General features: G+C 40.8%; 2 protein-coding genes across 4 annotated transcripts; one reads left to right on the top strand and one right to left on the bottom strand.

The window, feature by feature from the left end:
- The first annotated feature begins 1074 nt into the window (after positions 1-1074).
- On the top strand, positions 1075-12260 carry nfe2l1b (nuclear factor, erythroid 2-like 1b). 2 transcript variants are annotated; one of them, XM_044337687.1, is made up of 6 exons: positions 1075-1257; positions 2226-3030; positions 4126-4347; positions 7841-7930; positions 8039-8197; positions 8422-12260. In XM_044337687.1, exons 2-6 carry the CDS (start codon positions 2473-2475, stop codon positions 9787-9789), a joined length of 2397 nt encoding a protein of 798 aa, XP_044193622.1. In that variant the 5' UTR covers positions 1075-1257; positions 2226-2472; the 3' UTR covers positions 9790-12260. The 2 variants fall into 2 exon arrangements, with proteins under 2 accessions (XP_044193622.1, XP_044193624.1); XM_044337689.1 differs by lacking the exon at positions 1075-1257 and adding an exon at positions 1264-2135.
- Positions 12261-12735: 475 nt separating this feature from the next.
- On the bottom strand, positions 12736-18986 carry cbx1b (chromobox homolog 1b (HP1 beta homolog Drosophila)). 2 transcript variants are annotated; one of them, XM_044337188.1, is made up of 6 exons: positions 18771-18982; positions 16972-17054; positions 16451-16625; positions 16056-16209; positions 13897-13991; positions 12736-13751 (listed from the first exon to the last, which is right to left on the bottom strand). In XM_044337188.1, the coding sequence occupies exons 2-6, from the start codon at positions 17024-17026 to the stop codon at positions 13610-13612; spliced, it is 621 nt and encodes a 206-aa protein (XP_044193123.1). In that variant the 5' UTR covers positions 17027-17054; positions 18771-18982; the 3' UTR covers positions 12736-13609. The 2 variants fall into 2 exon arrangements, with proteins under 2 accessions (XP_044193123.1, XP_044193124.1); XM_044337189.1 differs by lacking the exon at positions 16972-17054 and having other exon boundaries at positions 18771-18986.
- Between the last annotated feature and the right edge of the window lie 323 nt (positions 18987-19309).

The raw sequence follows: 19309 nt of genomic DNA, 5'->3' as shown, positions 1-19309 counted from the left end.
TTATCGGTATAATTTGTGTAATATTACCAGTGGGCAGTGGAGGAAAGTAACTAAGTACATTTACTCAAGTACTGTACTTAAATACAATTTTGAGGTACTTTTACTTTACTTGAGTATTTCCATTTGATGCTACTTTATACTTCTAGTCTACTACATTTCAGAGGGAAATATTGCACTTTCTACTCCACTACATTTATTTGACAGCTTTAGTTACTTTTCAGATGAAGATTTGACACAATGGATAATATAACAAGCTTTTAAAATACAACACATTGTTAAAGATGAAACCAGTGGTTTCCAACCTTTTTGGCTTTTAACGTCTTACAAAAAGCAGTGTGTAGTCGGGGTCACATTTCACATGTCTATGAGTTGTTAACAGCTCCACCAAATAGTGATTTTTCCCTCTAAACTTCTCACATGCTTTCATTTCAATAAATGTTTAAATGATCCAATATTTTAGCAAAAATCAAAGATTAGAGAAAAAGTCCAGAAACTGAAAACAGATTTGTGTATCAGAACTTTGTTTTTTTCTTCTTTCCTCCCCCATTAATCATCTCACCACCCCTCAGATTTATCTGGTAACCCTCTGGAGGGGCCCGACCCCTAGGTTGGGAACCAATGTACTAAATTAGCTAACTGTATATAAAGTAGCTCCACCTCCAGCAGCTACGACAGTAACATGCTGCTCTAATATTGATGCTTCAGTATTAATAATCTAATGATGTCATATATAATAATATATCAGTCAAAGGGACCAAACCACTACTTTTAGTACAATACTTTAACTACATCAAGCTCATAATACTTATGTACTTTTACTGCAAAACTTTAACGACATCAAGCTGAGAATACTTGTACTTTAACTTAAGTAGTATTTTTCATGCAGGACTTTTAACTTTTAATAGAGTATTTTTACATCGATGTACTTTTATTTAAATAAAAGATATGAACACTTCTTCCACCACTGTTTGCCACATAAGATCTTAAAATAAGACTTATTTTATTGGTATAATCTTGTGTAATATAATTCAGGGGATTTTCAGTCGGCTGATGAAAGCTTGCCTTACTAGAATGTTCTGCGCATGCGCTGTGTGAAAGCGTGTTTTGGTGTCAAGCGGTGCTGCTAGCGGCTAGCCGGGCCAGCTAGCAATTCTGCAAGTCATGGTGGGCCATTCAATGAGGAAAGGCTGGAGAATGCAATATCGGACAACAACTGTGGAGCTGTTAATGAATCGGGACTTTAATTACAGTTTTTAGGTAGGTCATAGTGGACTTTTTTTGGGGGGGCATGAGTTGCAATTGTCTTCATGCGTAAGTATTAATATCAGGTTTTCATTTAACTAATGCGTAAACGGATGCGTGGATTTTAGTGATTTGTCATAAGATAACGTTAGCGGACACACAGACAAGCTGGTAGTGTTTATGTGTGTGTCACCGGATGCAGTAATACGTCTTGTTTGTGATATTAGTCACTTTTTAAAGTAGTTGAACGGTTATTAGCAGCAAACTAGCTCGCACGGCTAGCAACGTATTTAGGCTTTGGAGTTCCAATAGTAGTTTAGCATTTCTTTAAGCCCCACCCACCCTTCATTTCTATTGGCTGGGAATATCTGGAGTCATGTGTCGTTGGTTCGTTTGAGCTCCGTGATTGGCTGCTCGATGTGTCAGCCATCTTTTCACCACTTGTTGCTAGGGAGATTGTTTGATGCTAGTAGACGGGTACCTGTCACTTTTCTACGGTGAACAGAAAAGCAAGTTATCTTACAATTAAAGACATATTTTGTGTAAGAAGGTGATTATACGTGTGTGATAGAAGCAGCCGGGTGTCAAAACACACAAGGTAGCTAACGGTTAACGTCATAAGGACGAAGATAGGAGGAGGGAGGGACCCTGCCTGCCGCCTGCCGTTGAGCTAGCCACCCAGCCAGCCTCGACTCCCTCATTCACCTTCAGCAGCACCCACAAGAAGTAGTTGTCCTGTCAAGGGTGGGGTGAAGCCTATAGCAGGGTGTTCATCATCTCTCCTGCGAGCCGACATCACTTCTCTCTAGTCTGGGGAGGATGGAGGAGTGGCTGCAGTGGGCTAGCAAGTCCTGATTTTCTCTCCATAAACATGTGCTTAATGCAAATGTTAGGTAGGTAATAAGACTTGTGTGGTGTCTGAAGGCTGAAAGGACTGTATTTCTAAAGTGGAGCAATAAAATGTAATTTCTCACTCTTGTCAGGAACTGGAAGACGAGAACCTTATGAAGAACAAAGCTTTGAACACAAACTGGACTCTCTCAGAAGTGGAAACCCCAGCTTGGATCTTAAACATCTTTAAAACTTGTTTGCTGAAGACCCTTCCCCCTGACTATCTTAAACTGTTTTTCATGTGTCTATCTCAGTCTTGTACAGAAGTATTGATCCAAGCTAGTTGGCCCCGTTTTTGTTTTTATTTTTTACTTTCACCTTTTGTTCCTTTGTAAAGAAATGCTTTACCTGAAAAAGTACTTCACAGAGGGCCTGATTCAGTTCACCATCCTTCTGAGTCTCATTGGGGTGCGGGTGGACGTTGACACCTATCTAAGCAATCAGCTGCCCCCACTGAGAGAGATCATCCTGGGCCCTAGCTCAGCCTACACCCAGACACAGTTTCACAACCTGCGCAACACGCTGGACGGCTATGGCATCCATCCAAAGAGTGTGGACCTGGACCATTTCTTCACCACTCGGCGGCTGCTGAACCAGGTGCGACAGCTGGATCGCCTCTCTGTGCCCAGTACCGAGCTCAACACCTGGCTAGTGCATCGTGACTCTGAGACTGTGGTGTCCGCCAGCAGCCAGTCCAGCCCCAGCATCACCCTGGACAATGGGGCCGGCCTAGAGGACGTTAACAACCCTGACGCTACCCCGGCCATGAGGGGAGGAAGTGGAGCATCTGAATCCACGTACAACCTGAACGCAGCGGACGGCAGCCTGGGAGCCGTGGCCCCAGAGGGCAACCAGGAGCAAGAAAGCAGGGATGGCAACGACGACCTCACCAAAGAGGTACTGCAGCTTGTTTCTGCCTGCTAACACCTGGGGACTATCTGTCAAAAAGAGGGGGCAAACCTACTTTTGACACATGCTTTTTGTCATCATTGTAACCCGCCATTCATTATTTTGAGGAGTTTATCTTGTATTTTTAGGTTAAAACAGTTGAGAAATTAAACATTGGATGTAAATGTTTTGAGTTTTTCAGGTGGAGCTCATCAGAAGCCAAGTAGCCACCAACAATAACACAAATCAGTCATATAGAAAAACCTTTTCTTTCTCAAAACACCTTGTGGCAACTTAAATCAATCAATCTGCTACTGTTGTTTTCTTTTTAAGAGTTTCATTAAGATTTAGCGTACGGCAGCGTAAAAAACACGAGTAAACAGTCCTAAAAATGAAGTATAATCTAATTTTAGGTGACATTTCACACCAATATCATTCATGGCCCACACCCTTGGTCTTTTATCAGTGTCTGATATTTTTAGTCAAACCAGTTGTGTCAGATTCATCACAGCTGTGATTCTGATCACATATATCTTGTTCATCAGAATGCAAGTTTGAAATGCACAGCAACCCATCCGCCGTAGCTTCAACTCTTAAAACGGCACAAATTTCAACGTGAAAGTGCTTTTTTTGCCGGAGATTATTTTTCAATTTAACTTTAAATGATCTGAGAACACTGACACAGAATGGTCACAGTGGTACAGTGTTGTTAGGGGTCACACAAAGCCATTGTTGGACTGTAATGAAGCGAGACTTATTTTTGGTCACATGATAACTACCATGCCAAAGTGTTTATGTCATGGTTGCATCATCTGACTACATTTCTATTACATGATCTGCCCCCCTCGCCTTCCAAAAATGATCGACTGTAACGAAATAATGATCCAACCTTGTTGTCTGAAAGATAAACAGTATAAGTACGAACTTATTATCACAAATAAGTAGATAAATTCAGTCATACATAGTCTAAATATGTGGAGTTTCATTTGTACCTTGCTACAGTATGAGTTTAATACTTTTCACACCTAAACAATACCTGGTTATTAAAATACCTTCTCTCTGTATACAGGGCCATTTTTCAATGGTTGCAATCTGTTTTTCCAGGACATTGACTTGATTGACATCCTATGGCGACAGGACATCGACCTTGGTGCAGGAAGAGAAGTGTTCAACTACAGCAACCGTCAGAAGGAGAGTGAGGAGGAGAAGCCCAACCCACCAGAGAACAAAGACGGGAATGAGGAACAAGAGAGCTGGAGAAATGGAGTGAATTTACAAGGAGCTCAGCCAGTGGACGGGGAGACTGGAGAGAGCATTCCAGAGCAGGTTTGTAGACCGATCGGCCCTCTTTTATCTTCTTGTCTTGTCATGTGGGAGGTGGGACGTTAAACTGCTTTGTACTACATAAAAAGAAAATGGAAACTTGGGAGCAGCACACTGGTGATAAAAGATCATTTTGTTTTTATTCATGCAGAGACACTTCCAGTTACTTCTTTTTCACCTTTTGCCCTAAAAACATTGCGGGTTGAAGAATTATGTTCACTTATAACGGTGGTCGGTAAGATCAAGCTGTTGCAGTCTGATGTAGGAATACTTTTAAGTTTTAGTGAGCTATAAAACCTTAAACAACCTCATTTTACCAAGTTGTGATATTACAGCGTAACATTTATTTCAGAGCTTGACAACAAAGACAATGGCCGCTCAGAGTTAGTGACATTTACAGCAATGCTGATGTGACAAATGCAAATGGGGAATATTTTATATCCTCATCATAGCCAAAAAAAGATTTTAAAAATGAAGGTAATGATAAACCTGTTGTCATTTGTGCCCATTCTGTTCTTCTGTAGTCCCTGTATAGCTGCTGCATAGTTAGCACATAGCTTTAGCATCGCACTTCTACATGGCTGCAACTAATGATCATCCAAAATTCCAAAATTATTCCATTTAGTGAAGCTGGAACTGAGAAATGTCTGGCTTTTTTGTTTTAAAAATGACACACAAGATTAATCAATTATCAAAATAGTTGCAGATTATTTTTCTAAGCGTTGCAGCTCTACGCTCCTGTAACATCGTCAGACTTACGATGGACAGTTTAAAGAGATGAGCTAATCCATGCAGCAGACCCAGGGATATCATCTTTCTTTATTCCATACATTCTTCTTTATTGTCAAAACCTGGCACCTACATTACCCAGAATGTAGCTCTACTGGATTCACTCGGATTTAGGTGTGTTATGCTAGTAGCAGCTAATGTAGCCTGGAGCTGTTAGCCTCCAGCAGAGACGAGGAGCTACAGAGGTCTGGTAACCTCACGTCTTTCTAACTCCACACCCTCAGATTTATATCATGTTCAAACTTGTCATCGTCAGCCCCAACCGACGCTGACTCAAGTGATGAACTACTATACTGAACTATTTTCATATACTAGTTCAGTTATTCTATATTAAATAAATGTTATTTTCTCATTTCAGGTGGCCTAAAATAAGGGCTGCATTTAAAATTAAAATAACGTGCATCCTAAAATAAAGTGGATCGATCATATTTGGCTCTTACATCGTTCTTGTGCCCTCAGTTCGGATATTAGTGGGTATGTTTGCTCCAAAGAATTGTGCTTTGTCTGTAGTGGCGCTTCACAGTCGCCACAGTCTCAGAACATATGAGACAAACTGGTTTTGAACTGCCGGTTATTGTATATTGGGCTCTGAGCGCTTCCAAAACATGGATGACCTACACGTAACAATGTACCTGAATGCCTCCTGTGTAGTAACTCGCTGATGATCTGCTGAACGTGCTGCTAACGCTGCGCTTTCTGTCTAGCCACGGGGTCAGAGTGTCCGTTCTTGATTAAAAGCTGTTTTTTGTGCTTGCTTTTCTCTGACTCGCTTCACGCCTCGCCTCTGTTCTCCTCGACAGGCTGGAGTCAGTCGGCAGAGGCGTGAAGCTCCGCCCTGTCCCTGCACAGAGCGGAGAGGCTCAATGATCGCTGGTTTATTCAAAGTTTATTAATATCGTATAGTTTTTTATAGTTATATTATAATTGTGTGTCCAAATTGCACCAAATCCGACTCTGCACTCCCTTGGGTCCCCAGCCATATACCCGCCAAGTGTCGCGTTGATCGGATGAACGGTTCAAGAGATTCGTGAAGGACATACATACACACAGAGATTCCTTCCTTTGGTAGACAGATGCAGTAACACTCCCTAATACCTGTAAACATACTTTGATATGTGAAATTGGTGGAGTTCTCCATTTAAATGTAATCATTGTTAAAACGTTGGCGCACACATGAGTAGCATCTATGATGTTTCTGGCTGTACCGCAACATCAGGGTCAGCCCTAAAACCACGGTTGTCCGTGAGTGAGTGATTAAGTTACCTCATTGGTCGGCGAGCCTTGTTGGAGTTTCCCAATTGGCTGTTACTCTTTCAAAATGAATCGGTGCGAGATGATGGAAGCTGTGTTTCTGCTCCGAACTCTCAGCTCTGGTGTTAAATGCAGTGAAGTCGGCTAAACTTCTGTTTAAACATACGCGCACCAGCGTCTCTGCGTCTCCTCCTGTACCGCCCAGTGTGATCGACTCTCCAGCTGACAACGCTGTCAGCAGCCGGCAGGAGAGACGTTCCACAGTGTGTTTGGATTTTAAAACTGAACTAACATCAGGATGCAAACGTTTTATTTCTCTGACGTTTTCACATCACAAACGATGAACAACGGCATTAAAACACAAGTCTTGCAGGTAAAACATACAACTCAAAAGCTGCTGTATCAGTTTAGTGTGGGGTGTCCGCTCTGCAGGTGCGCTTGATTTAAATGTAACCAGGCGGAGATAAGCTTTCTGAAATTGCATCCAAAATGCTGTAAAAACTTTCTCACCGCAGCCTCCTTTACCGGGAAAAAAGGTGCACAGAGGCATGAAGGAGTTAAACCCCAAATAATCACTGTGACAAAACACTCAATGCAGAGTGAAAAACCAGAGACATCAGCTGAGTGAAACCGATGAAGGAGCAGTGGGACTTAATAATAATTAGATAATAATTAGAATAGTTATAATTAAATAAAATCAGTTCTCTTCCAAATCAAACATCCAAGATATGAGAGGAAAATATTGTTCTTGCAGCTGCGTTTATAACCTTTTTATTACTCAAACATAGCTTAACCATGTCGTGATGCTACTTCAGTAAATATTACTGGGACCACGACCACTGACTGTCCCAGTAACAAACTGGCCACAATTTCACACATTGACCATAGACGATCGGTCCAGCCATATACAAGGTTACTAGGTTTTGACCTAGGCTTGTTTTTGTTTTCTTTTTTACTTAAACTGATTAAAAGCATGATTGTATTATCTTTATTTTCTATCACATGAACCAGAAAGCTGTGAGTTGATTGCAGCAGTCAAGCGGCGGTGAAAACACAAAACGAGAGAAAACTTCTGTCAGATTAAGAACATTTGTCAGTTTCGAACATTGAAATCTACAAGCCGTGTTCAAGACACAAAACAACAACACTAAAAATGTAAAGGACGAGTTAACTCGTCAATATCGATACATTTCCCAAACAAGTAGTTTTTTTTCTATGTTAGAGAACAAAGATCTGCTGGTCTACCGGCTCTGAGGCCTGGAGATATGCTTCCTGGAACTTGACTCAGATGATGATGTTGAGGCTGGAATTTGATTGTCTTAATGAAGAGATCGTACTTTTGTCAATACAGAGATACTCACACAGAGTTTGTATTTGCAGTTTATGAAAAGAATGAGAAGAATTTTTGACTTAATCTGTACCTTTTGTTGTTGTTGTTGTTGTTGTTGTTACTCAGCTCCCAGGACTTGGCTCACAGACGTCACTGTCTCTACAGGAATGCTTACGTCTGTTAGAGGCCACTTTCCCTTTTGGAGAAGAATCCGAGGTAAAAACATATAATTTTTTGTTTAAAATGTTGTTTATATGACGTTTGCTGTGGAAAACAGTAAAATTATCAGAGTTTTTATTTAATGTGCACAACATTTTCGATCAGTTTCCAGCCCCGGTCGTCACTCCAGAAATATCAGCTTCCACTGAAGAAGTTCCTTCTACATCTCAGGGCCTCCCAGTGGCTCCACAGCTGCCCCCAGCAGAACCACAGTTAGACCTGGAGCAGCAGTGGCAAGACATCATGGCCATCATGGAGCTACAAGTATGTCTGCTTCTTTAAAAAAACATTATAGCTCTTCTTGAAACTGTGGGATGTATTTATCTGTCCTGACAGTATTAATATTAGTTTGTTTGGAACTGAGAGATTCAAAGTTCAAAACAATGAAATACTTATATATCTCGTAATTATGAAGCATAAAAACATGTATTATAATTTGAGAAAAGGTAGATTTCCCAATAATAAAAACAACATCTTTGTGTTTAAAGGCAATGGAAGTGAACAGCACCAACTCCAGCAGCGGCAGCGACACAAGCGGGACAACCGAGTCAAACCCGGTGGGAAACTTTGAACTTTCTACTCGCTCCACACCGATAAACCAGGATGTCAGCCTTCACCAGGCCTCCCTCCCCAGCTGCAGCCAAGACTTCCCACAGATTTTCAACACCCAGTTAGACTCTGGCAGCATCACCCCGAGAACCACCATGCTCAGAGTGTCCTCCAGCAACTCCACCAACATCAACTCCACGTTCGGAGCCACTAACCTGACCGGGATCTTTCTCCCACCACACATCAACAGTTCCAGTAACAACGTCACATCCACGCCCATCCTGCCGGATCCGTTCAGCACCCTGCTGGAGGAGTCCATGCTCGACGAGATCAGCTTGCTGGACCTCGCCATGGAGGAGGGCTTCAGCCAGGCTCAGGCTTCCCAGTTGGAGGACGAGCTCGACTCAGATTCCGGTCTTTCCCTGGACTCCAGCCACAGCCCGGCTTCCCCGAGCAGCTCCGAGACGTCCTGCTCCTCCGCAGCTTCTTCCTCTTCAACCTCTGCCACGTTCTCAGAGGAGGGAGCTGTGGGGTACAGCACTGACTCTGAGGTGGCCACTGTGGAGCCAGAGGAAGGCGCTGTTGGCGGTTACCAGCCCGGGTACAGCAAGCTCTGCCGTATGAGCTATCAGGACCCCTCCCAGTTCCACAGCCTCCCTCAGCTCGACAGCATCAGCCACAATCACACCTATAACCTGCCGCTGTCCTCCGCGTTCTCAGAGCACCCGGAGCTCCCCATTTCAACCGGCAAGAAGACTGTCCGGGACAAACAGAGCTCAAAGCTTCAGCCTCCTCAGGACTTACTCGACAAGCACTCGAGTCGCGATGAACGCCGAGCCCGGGCCATGAAGATCCCCTTCTCCAACGAGAAGATCATCAACCTGCCCGTGGAGGAGTTCAACGAGCTCCTAGCCAAGCACCACCTGAGCGAACCCCAGCTAGCACTCATCCGCGACATCCGCAGGCGCGGCAAGAACAAGATGGCGGCACAGAACTGCCGCAAGCGCAAGCTGGACACCATCATAAACCTGGAGCAGGGCGTCCAAGACCTGAGGCGCGACAAGGCCCGTCTACTGAAGGAGAAGATGGAGTTCATCCGTTCCATCCGGCAGATGAAGCAGAAGATGCAGAGTCTGTACCAAGAGGTGTTCACACAGCTACGGGACGAGGAGGGCCGGCCCTACCCGCCCAGCGAGTACTCGCTCCAGTACAGCGCCGACGGCAGCGTGCTGATCATGCCCCGAGGCATGACAACTGCAGAGCAGAATCGTAAGCCCGAGAAAAAACAAAAAGACAAAAAGAAGTGAGGGGGGGCAAACTGCTGTTTATTCTTTCACTTTGCTAAATCAATAAGAAAGATTTCTGCAGATGCAAGAGAGATGTCCTTTTTTCCTTTAAGAAGATTCTGGTGAGTAGAAAAATGGCATTGTTGGCTACTCTTCCTGCATTCGTTTTTCCCTTTTCATTCTGTTCCTACGTTTTTTTTTTTCCCCCCCCTGGAAACAACTTTTGAAGCAGAAGTAGCTCCTCGTGTGAGTACTGATATTTCATTATTTAGAAGGGGGGAAAACAAGCAAGGAGAAGAGGGGGAGATATAAAAGGACATAAAATGAGCTATTAGAAAAATGTTAGCTGCTCTTGATCCTTTTGCACCAAAACCACAGAGGATGGAGAAGATTTGTCGGTTGTGTAAGGGGTTAAAAAAATAAAAAGAAAAAGAAGGGGACTGGTGTCAAGAAATGTGGGAGTAAAAAAAAAAACAAACACTGTCAACAAGGATGGTTGGAATACCTATGCACCGAAGGTTTTAAAGGACTACCAGATCACATCCCACCCTGGAGACTTTTAGTGATTGTCAGAAGTCACTGAGGCTTTTAAGTTCTTCAGGCAGCATCTATGGTTGTGAGACTTTAGATACCAAAGGCTAAAGGAAAGTCCATCTTTTTAGGATGCCATTAACACCTGTACTAACCAAAGGTTGTATTTGGTGCATCATCATTTGATCTGTATACATCTTTAAAAAAAAAAAAACAAAAAAAAAAAAAACAACAACGCTCAAACAAACACTGCACTCTAATTCTGTAGGTTTTGTTATCGACAGTTATTCGAGTCAGTCTGTCGGCGGCGTCTGAGTTTTAGAAGGCCCTAAAGAGAAAACGGAGGTTGCGGGAAGTAGGATGTTGAGACAAGAAGGAGTCGGAGGCGGAGAGAGAGAGAGAGATAAATAGAGAGATAAATAGAGAGAGAGCGATAGAGAGAGAGCACGGGTGTGTGTTCCCGGGCTGGCCACTGCTAAAAGAGGCCCTGAAAGGTTGGAAGTCCTGCGAGAGGAGCAGATGGATGTTATTTTTTATTTTATTTTATTTTTTTTTTTTTTTTAGGGAAGAGGCACACTGCATTGCAAAATGTATCAACTTCCTTATAAATTATACATAGCACTGTAATTTGTCTTTAAAAGGCTTGGCTATATGCATTTTGCCGTGTCTGTCGCTATTCCTTCGCTGCAGGTTTAAATAACGGGAGCTGCGTTTAGGGAAGGCTCTTATTAACTGTTCATAATCTGTAGTATAAAGCAAGGTTATAGGTCTAGCCACATCAGCTTTATGTAGAAGTCTACACCTTCTGTTTTGAATTTTTTTTTTTTTTTTTTTTTTTTTTTTTTTTGGAGAAACTTTTGAGCAGAGCCTGTAAATCACAAGAGGAGAATTCAAGATAAGTGTGATGATGGGCCGGGAGCTTCAGGAGGAGAGAGAGATTACTGTGATCAAACCCACCAGGCTTGTCACAGATCAAAGTTATTGATCATATCTTGTTTTTCTTCTTCCTCTTGGGTGCCCCGTTTTTGTTTTTTTTGTTTTGTTTGTTTCAACATTAACTTGAAGCAGGCTCGGCTGTCGCTGTGGTGTAGCGATTTCCCTTCTTAAGTAACTCAATTTGCCAACGTTACCCAACTTTTTTTTTTTTTTTTTTTTTTAAATTGTTTTTTTTTTTAACTGCTGTAAAAGCCGAGCTGTTGGCTTAAATATTACAAGTCCTATGTTCAAAGTTTTTTGTGTTGATGACAAAGTGAGCCAAGTTGTTAAATGAGAAATGTTTAAAAAAGAAAAAACAAACAACAAAAAAAAGGTACTTTTGAATGTGTGAAACGACTGTGTGTGTTGTGGCCACTTTGATTCAAATGCCTTTATTTTCCACACAATCTCGTTATCTTTCACTTTAAAAAGGTTTTGAGAACCGAAGGAAAAAATAAAACGTTCTCAAAGTAGAAGTGCTATTATCTATTTGAATGAAGTTCCGTCAGTACATGTACTACATCACCCTTTTAAAAAAAATAAATAAAATAAAATAAAAAAAATAGGTCAATTGTTGCAGCTGAGATAGCACTTAATAGGCTCGAATATTTACAAGAGGCTGAACAGAACTCAACACATTAAGATGATGTCCAAAAATAGTTTTTGAAAGGAGAAATGTCCTCATTAAATGTGATATTCAGGCATGAAACTGGTTAACATTCACCTCAGTGTAACCCAGTGCAACACCGACTATTTAGTACAGCTACTACTTAGTGCACTTTTCTTTTTTTTCTTTTTTTTTTTTGTCTGTCTTGTTATGTAAATATTTCCATGTTTGTGTTTGTTATGATTTATGTAGTTTGTCAAATGTCTCCATAACAGTCTCACCCTCTGCTTTTGAGTTTGGATGTAGTTCCCTCTGTTTTGAGATATTTGCTGGCAATCAAGAATTGTTTTTATTGATTAATAAAGTGTTTTTATTTTCACCTGTGACTCTTGTGCTCTAGTTGTCATGGTGTGCGTTGTGCTGTACGACGGGAACTTGTTTAGCCAGTTATCCAAATAAGTTGAGCTCTCAGATGTTCGGGGGGAACTCCGAGTTTGGATTTGTTACAGTAATTTAAGGCTGCAACTAACGATTATTTTGTTTTAATCGATTAGTTGGTCCAGAAAATGTTGATCAGAGTTTCCCAGAGACGTCCACAACTCAAAGACTGTCATAGAAGACTAAAGAAAGCAGAAAATATTCACATTTTAGAGGCTTGAACCAGAGAATTTGTCTTTTCTCTTTAAAAAAATGACTCAAATTGATTATCAAAATAGTTGGCGATTAATCGCTGCAGCTCTACAGTAATTTTTGTAAATCTGCTTCTTGGAAACGTCCTGCAGGAGTGAGAGGAACCAGAACCAAAAGGTAACGATCCTGTTATATTAAAAGTGACACCAGCGTGAAACAGCACGGTAACAAAAAGTGGTTTATTCTCCAAAACCGACAAGCAAGACATGAAAAACACTACGAAGATTACCAAGGACCAAATTAACCACTGAAAAGGGTTCATAACTGTACAACAAACAAGTCCTAAGGAAATATCTAAGATGAACACAGTTTTGCCCTCAAAAGCACCAATGTCCCAAGTTTTTAAAAAAGAAGAAGAAGAATTATGGCACACTGATGAAAATAAAAACATCACCAAGCTGATACGATGTCATAGCAAGATGATCGAGCACTGCATCGAATGTAAACGAGAAGATGATACCGAAGTAGTCGAGCAACTCTTACAGGTGCAGCGTGAAGGATTTAGTGGCGTCTAGAGAATCTACGGCGGCCGAAAAACGCAAAATCTAGAGCCAGTGTTTGTCTGTTCTGGGCAACCGTAGCAACATGGCGGGCTCCGTGGAAGACAACCCGCTCTCTCTGTAGATATAAGGGCTCGTTGTAAAGGTAATAAAAACACAGTCATTCTTATTATACACTAATTAAAACATAATTATATTATCCGTTTCTGCCGAGTCCGTCCCGCTAGACGCTGCTGAATTCTACGTACTGCACCTTTAAGACATGACTGAAAATGTAACACTGACGTTTGTGTTGGGCTGTGTCTCGTTAGGCAAACCTGAAGCGTATATATACATTTAGATTATATCCAGATAAAAGCAGAATCAAATGAAGTGACACTACACTAAAAGACGAATGAGTCCGATGGCGTCTTGCTTGTCTCTGCCCTCATCATCACCCTCGACCCCCCCCCCCCCGAACCCCCCAAAGACCCCTCTGTCCAAAGTACAATGAAGTTCAAAACTACAGTTTCTTTTTTCTCTTTTCCTTTGCCCCGTGTTAGTTTTTGTCATCCTTTTTCTCATCCTCAGTCGGGTACGAGTGCCAAGTAAGTCGCTCCTCATAGAACGAGATGACCACCTGCGGACACTTGACGTTGGCCTCCTTCGCCGGGACCAGGTCAGCCTCGTCAGAATTTTTCCTGTTAAAACAAACAAACAAATTCAACAGACTTGCATTTGATGCAGACAAATATTTAATGACGCATTTTAATTCCCGAACATCTGGAGGTAATTAAGTTCCACCAGCTGCCACGCACTTATTGTGCAATACGACGGCGTACGAACCATTTCATGAGGAACATGAGTTCTCCCGTCGAATCTGTGGCGCCGATAATCCTTTCTGGATCCAGACCTCGAGCGAAGCCTCTTAGCTTCTCTGTCTGAGAATCAAAGAACGAAACACGACTTCAGTCAAGCACAGAACATAACGTCAGCATGACACTAACTACCTACTTAAAGGTCACTGTGTTTATTTATATGAGATGAGACGAACGGGCTCATCAACACGAGGACACTGCTGCTGTGAAAACATTAAATATTTAGGACATATTGAAGTTGTGGATCCACATGGCGATACGCATGTTTTATGTGTGCAGCTGTAGAAATCTATAAATTTTAAATGCTAATCAGTAAAAAACGAAACAGGTGTAAGATTTGCAAGTCTACATTAATCCCTGATAAGACAGATTTCTCACTTCATGGATCTTTATTGTCACTTTAAAAAAATAATATTCATTTAATCCATCTTAACTCTTCTAGAGCTGCAACGATTAGACGATCGACAAAGTTAATCAGTAACTATTTTGATCATCTATTAACCATTTGAGTCATTTTTTGTTTTTGTCTGTTTGGATGAAGAATCTGCTGCTTTTTATTGTCTCACATTATAGTAAATGTAATATTTTGGGGATTTTAGACTTCTGCTCAGAAAAAAAACACTCAATAAAAATGATCATTGGTTGCAGCCCTACTTTCTTCTTCTGCATATTTGTATAATATTTTATGCTTAAATATTGTTTCAACATGATCATACTTGTGCGTTTTATATTCTTGTGTCAGCAGTTTGAAACACTAAAGCATCACATTTGTTATGCGATGAGTTGAGGATAATGAGTGAAGTCTGCAGAAAGTCCACATGAGACTAAAAACAAGACCAGTGAAGAAACACGTGGACTCAACCTGAGACCTCATAGAAATGTGGAGGTGGAGCCTAAAATCACCAAAACGGCTGTTTTATGTTCTACCATTCTGTCTTTGCAATATTTTAAAACAGCTCTGCCAACAAAAAGATGCAAAAAAAATGCTTATATGTTGCTGTGTAGATGAAATAATGTTTTTACTCTTAACTTTCTTTTGCTCTTCTATAGTTAAAGGACTCAAACAGCAAAGCAAAGCTTCACAAAGTTTAACAGTTTTACATATTCTGAGACTTTTTTGATTCACATTGTTGTCAAAACTACTTTAATTATATTTCCACAATGTTTACTGGATTAAAAACACAGACAGTTATTTGCTAATTTGCGTGTTGGTTGTCAGTAGTCATTATGGTGCGTTCAAGTGCGACTCTTCATAAGTGCTCGTTCGTCGCGGTTTGGAGACTCTGTGTGTGATTCAGGGCTCTTAGAATAATACGACATCTGGCAATTACTCAAATTGAACTCAGTATTCTGTCTAAGGAGTTTAAGACTTAAGACATGGGATTTAAAAGCCGATATTTGTCATTATCGTTGCCAAATCAATCATCAATATGTCTTTTACTGTAACATCTTCTTGTGCTGAAACAATTTAATACAACTAATATTATAAACTCATCATATCACGAAATACGACACCGCAACTTTCTGGTCTAATGAGATTAAAGTCGATATCATCATCAATTGTTTTCAACCGGTAGATTATTATTATTATGACGTTAGTGTTTGGAGATGTGAGAGCAGCAGAAGTGAGTCTGTGTCCGTCTGATGGAGGGAGGTTCTGTTTGCTTATCGCTGCAGAGACGCCAAGGCGCCGATTTACAGACTGTGTAAACATGGCGAAATACTTTCTGAGTTTTTGCTTATTAAGTGTCAAATTACCACTGAAGCATTTTCACTTTATCTTCTGTTTATTATCAAGTGGGTTTTACTTTCCATCTTATGTATATTTACATGTTTTTTTTATGTCTTTTTTGATGTGAAGCACTTGGTGCATGTACTTTATTTTATTGCAAAGCACTTTGAGCTGCATTTTTTTTGTATGAAAGGTGCTACACAAATAAAGTTATCATCATTATTATTATTAAAAAACATTGACGCTGCTCTCTGCACAGAAGAACAAGAACCCTCTTCATCCCTTCACAGCGACAGAAGACAGATGCTGTTATTCAGCCTACTGTTTTTTGTATCCTAACCAAACAAATACCAGTAAGACTCACCAACCGCTTCCAGAACAGAACTGGGACTTACTTCGTCTTTCTTCTTCTTTGATTTACTGTCATCTCCTTCCGCTTCTCCGGCTGCCTTCCTCTTTCCTTCCTGTGCTGATTTCTGGGACTGCAGAAATTCTGCAATCAAGTCCGGACAGTCCAAGTTGTCCTCTGGCTCCCACGTGTTATCTTCACTGTCGACATAAGTACATTAAAAATACAGTTTTTATGTAATTTAATCTGTTAAATATGCCTGTATCTCTTTTCTTGGTTATAATTTTAATGCACTCTTTGATTTGGGGGACTGTATGAATAGAAAAATGGTAAGAAAAGAGACAGAATGGCACCAGAATAATCCATAATACACCAAGCATTTATTATACACGCAGAGACATATGTATTATATATAATATCTATTCCCCAAAAAACACTCACTCAGAGAAGCCTTTCCACTTGAGAAGGTACTCTACTCTCCCTTTCACAACCCGCCGATTCAGGACCTTTTCCACTACGTATTCTTCCTCCTCCTCCTCTTCCTCCGCTACGTCTTCTGGCTTCTTTTCCTTCTTCGGCTCAGGCGAAGTCATTTTGGTCTCTGCCGGGGTAGACGCTGGAGGAAAGAGCAGATAGTTACTGATCCTGAAGACGCTCGGTCTTTTAATTGCTGCTGAGCCTTCAATCTGAAAAAACGCTTATTGCCTGCAAGCGTTCAAATTCATTGACATGGTTAAAAGATCATTTTCACATGTGTTTTGGGAAAGGTTTTTACTTTATCTGGTTCACAATTAGATGGGAAACCAGTCTGCTGAGTGTCGCTTTAAATGGGTCACAAACATTTATGGTGCCATGTAGTAGACACACATCAGTATATTCATTCCTCGACTCGACACAAACCTTACCGCACAAGGACAAGTGATACAGAGAAATTTATGTTAGAAAATAATGATGTATAAAACCTTCTGTAACAGTGGGACCATCGTTAGGGGGTTCTGTAGTCAGGCTCATACTCATCAGGTAGACCTGGGGACCAGCAGGTTCTCTGGTCAACGTCAAGATTGTTGCATGATGGAAGCGAGCGGGAGTCAATGTGGTAGAGAGGAGAAAACAGCATTGGAATTTGAGATTTATTGATTTATTGAAAAGACACATGGGTGACAATGTGAGCCAATGGAGATTACCAGCAGTAGATATTTGATACACTTGGTTATGTTGATAACTTTATAGCCCATCGTATGAATAATGTTTCTGTCCCAGTTATAGATTTATATTTTAAAAAGACTGCCTAATCTGCATTGCCTAAAGTTACCCATGTACCATCACTCAGTGGTGGAAGAAATTCAGATCCTTTACTTAAGTAAAAGTATGTAAAAACACTCCAATACAAGTAAAAGTCTTGCATGAAAAATCCTACTACAGTAAAAGTACATAAGTATTATGAACTTGATGTAGTTAAAGTATTGCAGTAAAAGTAGTGGTTTGGTCCCTTTGACTGATATATTATTATATATGACATCATTAGATTATTAATAGTGAAGCATCAGTGTTAGAGCAGCATGTTACTGTTGTAGCTGCTGGAGGTGGAGCTAGTTTCAACTACTTTATATATAGTTAGCTAGTTTAGTCCAGTGGTTCCCAACCTAGGGGTCGGGCCCCTCCAAAGGGTCAGCAGATAAATCTGAGGGGTCGTGAGATGATTGATGGGAGAGGAAAGAAGAAAAAAACAAAGTTCTGATACACAAATCTGTTTTCAGTTTTGACTTTTTCTCTATTTTTTTTTTGTTTTTTGGATCATTTAAACATTTATTGAAATGAAAGCATGTGAGAAGTTTAGAGGGAAAAATCACTATTTGGTGGAGCTGTTAACAACTCAGACATGTGAAATGTGACCCCGACTACACACTGCTTTTTGTAAGACGTCAAAAGCCAAAAAGGTTGGAAACCACTGGTTTCATCTTTAACAATGTGTTGTATTTTAAAAGCTTGTTATATTATCCATTGTGTCACATCTTCATCTGAAAAGTAACTAAAGCTGTCAAATAAATGTAGTGGAGTAGAAAGTACAATATTTCCCTCTGAAATGTAGTAGAGTGGAAGTATAAAGTAGCATCACATGGAAATACTCAAGTAAAGTACAAGTGGGGGGAGGGGGTTACAAATGTATTTTATTTGGAGTACAAAAATATGGGCCTAACTAAAATGTATCATTGTTAACCTTTAACAACAGAATTGCACGTCAGCTACCTCATATTTGTCATTTTATTCATTGATAATAAAGCAGAGGCATACAGAGCAGGTATTTATGGCCGTGCCAGTTACTGCCAGCATCAACAACACCTGGCGGCAGCGTACAGCATGTATCATTAACATTGGTGTGGAGATGCTAAAAATAAAGCCAGGCTTACACACACTATAAATTAGCATTGTCGTAGTGTAAAATACCCTCTGCATGCTCAATTTAGAGATTTTACTAATATATATATTTTTGCTGCTCCTATCAGCTAGCGAAAAAAAGAAAACACACGACAAAGGCTCGAAACGAAGAGACTCAGCTAGCTGCTGTCTCCTCCATATTGCTTTCCCATTAGCTCACTAATATAACACACTGTCGGTTATAATGATTATTTATGGTCACACATAATGTGTCGGCTAACAACAACTGGTTTTTAATTCTCATTGAAACGATGCACGTTAACCTCACAGCTAGCTAACGTCACCGAAACAGCACGTTTGGAGGGAAGGCAAAGATTAAACTCACCGATGACTAACTGCTCTTAAAAGCTCCACCCGAACTGAAATAAAACGACACCTTTGCCTCGTTAAATACACGCTAACAACGTCGGTGTTTGTGTCGGTTTTGTTGTCAAAATACAGACAAAGCCGCTAGCTTGACTACAGCGAAATGTGTCGTTTCCGCCCCTTCGTCTGGTATGAGAGGAGAGGAAGAAAAAAAAAGTCCGCCGGAGCGGGACGATGGCGCAGCTTCGCAGATCTCAAAGCGGGTGGATGTTACTCACCAGCGTCACAGCAGCCAATCATGGTGCGCGCGTGTGATGTGTAGATCTGTGACTGCGGGCCGTGCGCAAAGGCGGACTGGACCAATGAGACGCCTCTCACTTTCTGCATGATATGTGTACGTTAAATAAACAAATCAAATACATTTCTCTAAATCAGTGTTGGTTTTTTTTTTTCTTATTTTTTCCATTAATTAAAAAAACACTTAATTTCAGAATATCTTCATTAATGATGAAGTACATTTTAAAGGGTACACAACCCCATAAAATAAATTGTTATATT

Source organism: Thunnus albacares, chromosome 20 (assembly GCF_914725855.1).
Source record: "Thunnus albacares chromosome 20, fThuAlb1.1, whole genome shotgun sequence".
In the NCBI taxonomy this organism is placed as follows: domain Eukaryota; kingdom Metazoa; phylum Chordata; class Actinopteri; order Scombriformes; family Scombridae; genus Thunnus; species Thunnus albacares.
This window is presented reverse-complemented; position numbering and strand designations above follow the sequence as displayed.

Bases quoted from the DNA above. Each gene is read 5' to 3' on its own strand.
- cbx1b (XM_044337188.1), bottom strand. From the start codon at position 17,026: ATGAGTATGAGCCTGACTACAGAACCCCCTAACGATGGTCCCACTGTT. The intron at 16,626-16,971 runs GTTTTATACATC...TCTTTCCTCCAG, and splicing joins TGGTCCCACTGTTACAGAAG to CGTCTACCCCGGCAGAGACC. The intron at 13,992-16,055 runs GTAAGTCCCAGT...TTTGATTCTCAG, and splicing joins CAAAGAAGAAGAAAGACGAA to ACAGAGAAGCTAAGAGGCTT.
- nfe2l1b (XM_044337687.1), top strand. From the start codon at position 2,473: ATGCTTTACCTGAAAAAGTACTTCACAGAGGGCCTGATTCAGTTCACC. The intron at 7,931-8,038 runs GTAAAAACATAT...ATTTTCGATCAG, and splicing joins CTTTTGGAGAAGAATCCGAG to TTTCCAGCCCCGGTCGTCAC. The intron at 8,198-8,421 runs GTATGTCTGCTT...TTGTGTTTAAAG, and splicing joins TGGCCATCATGGAGCTACAA to GCAATGGAAGTGAACAGCAC.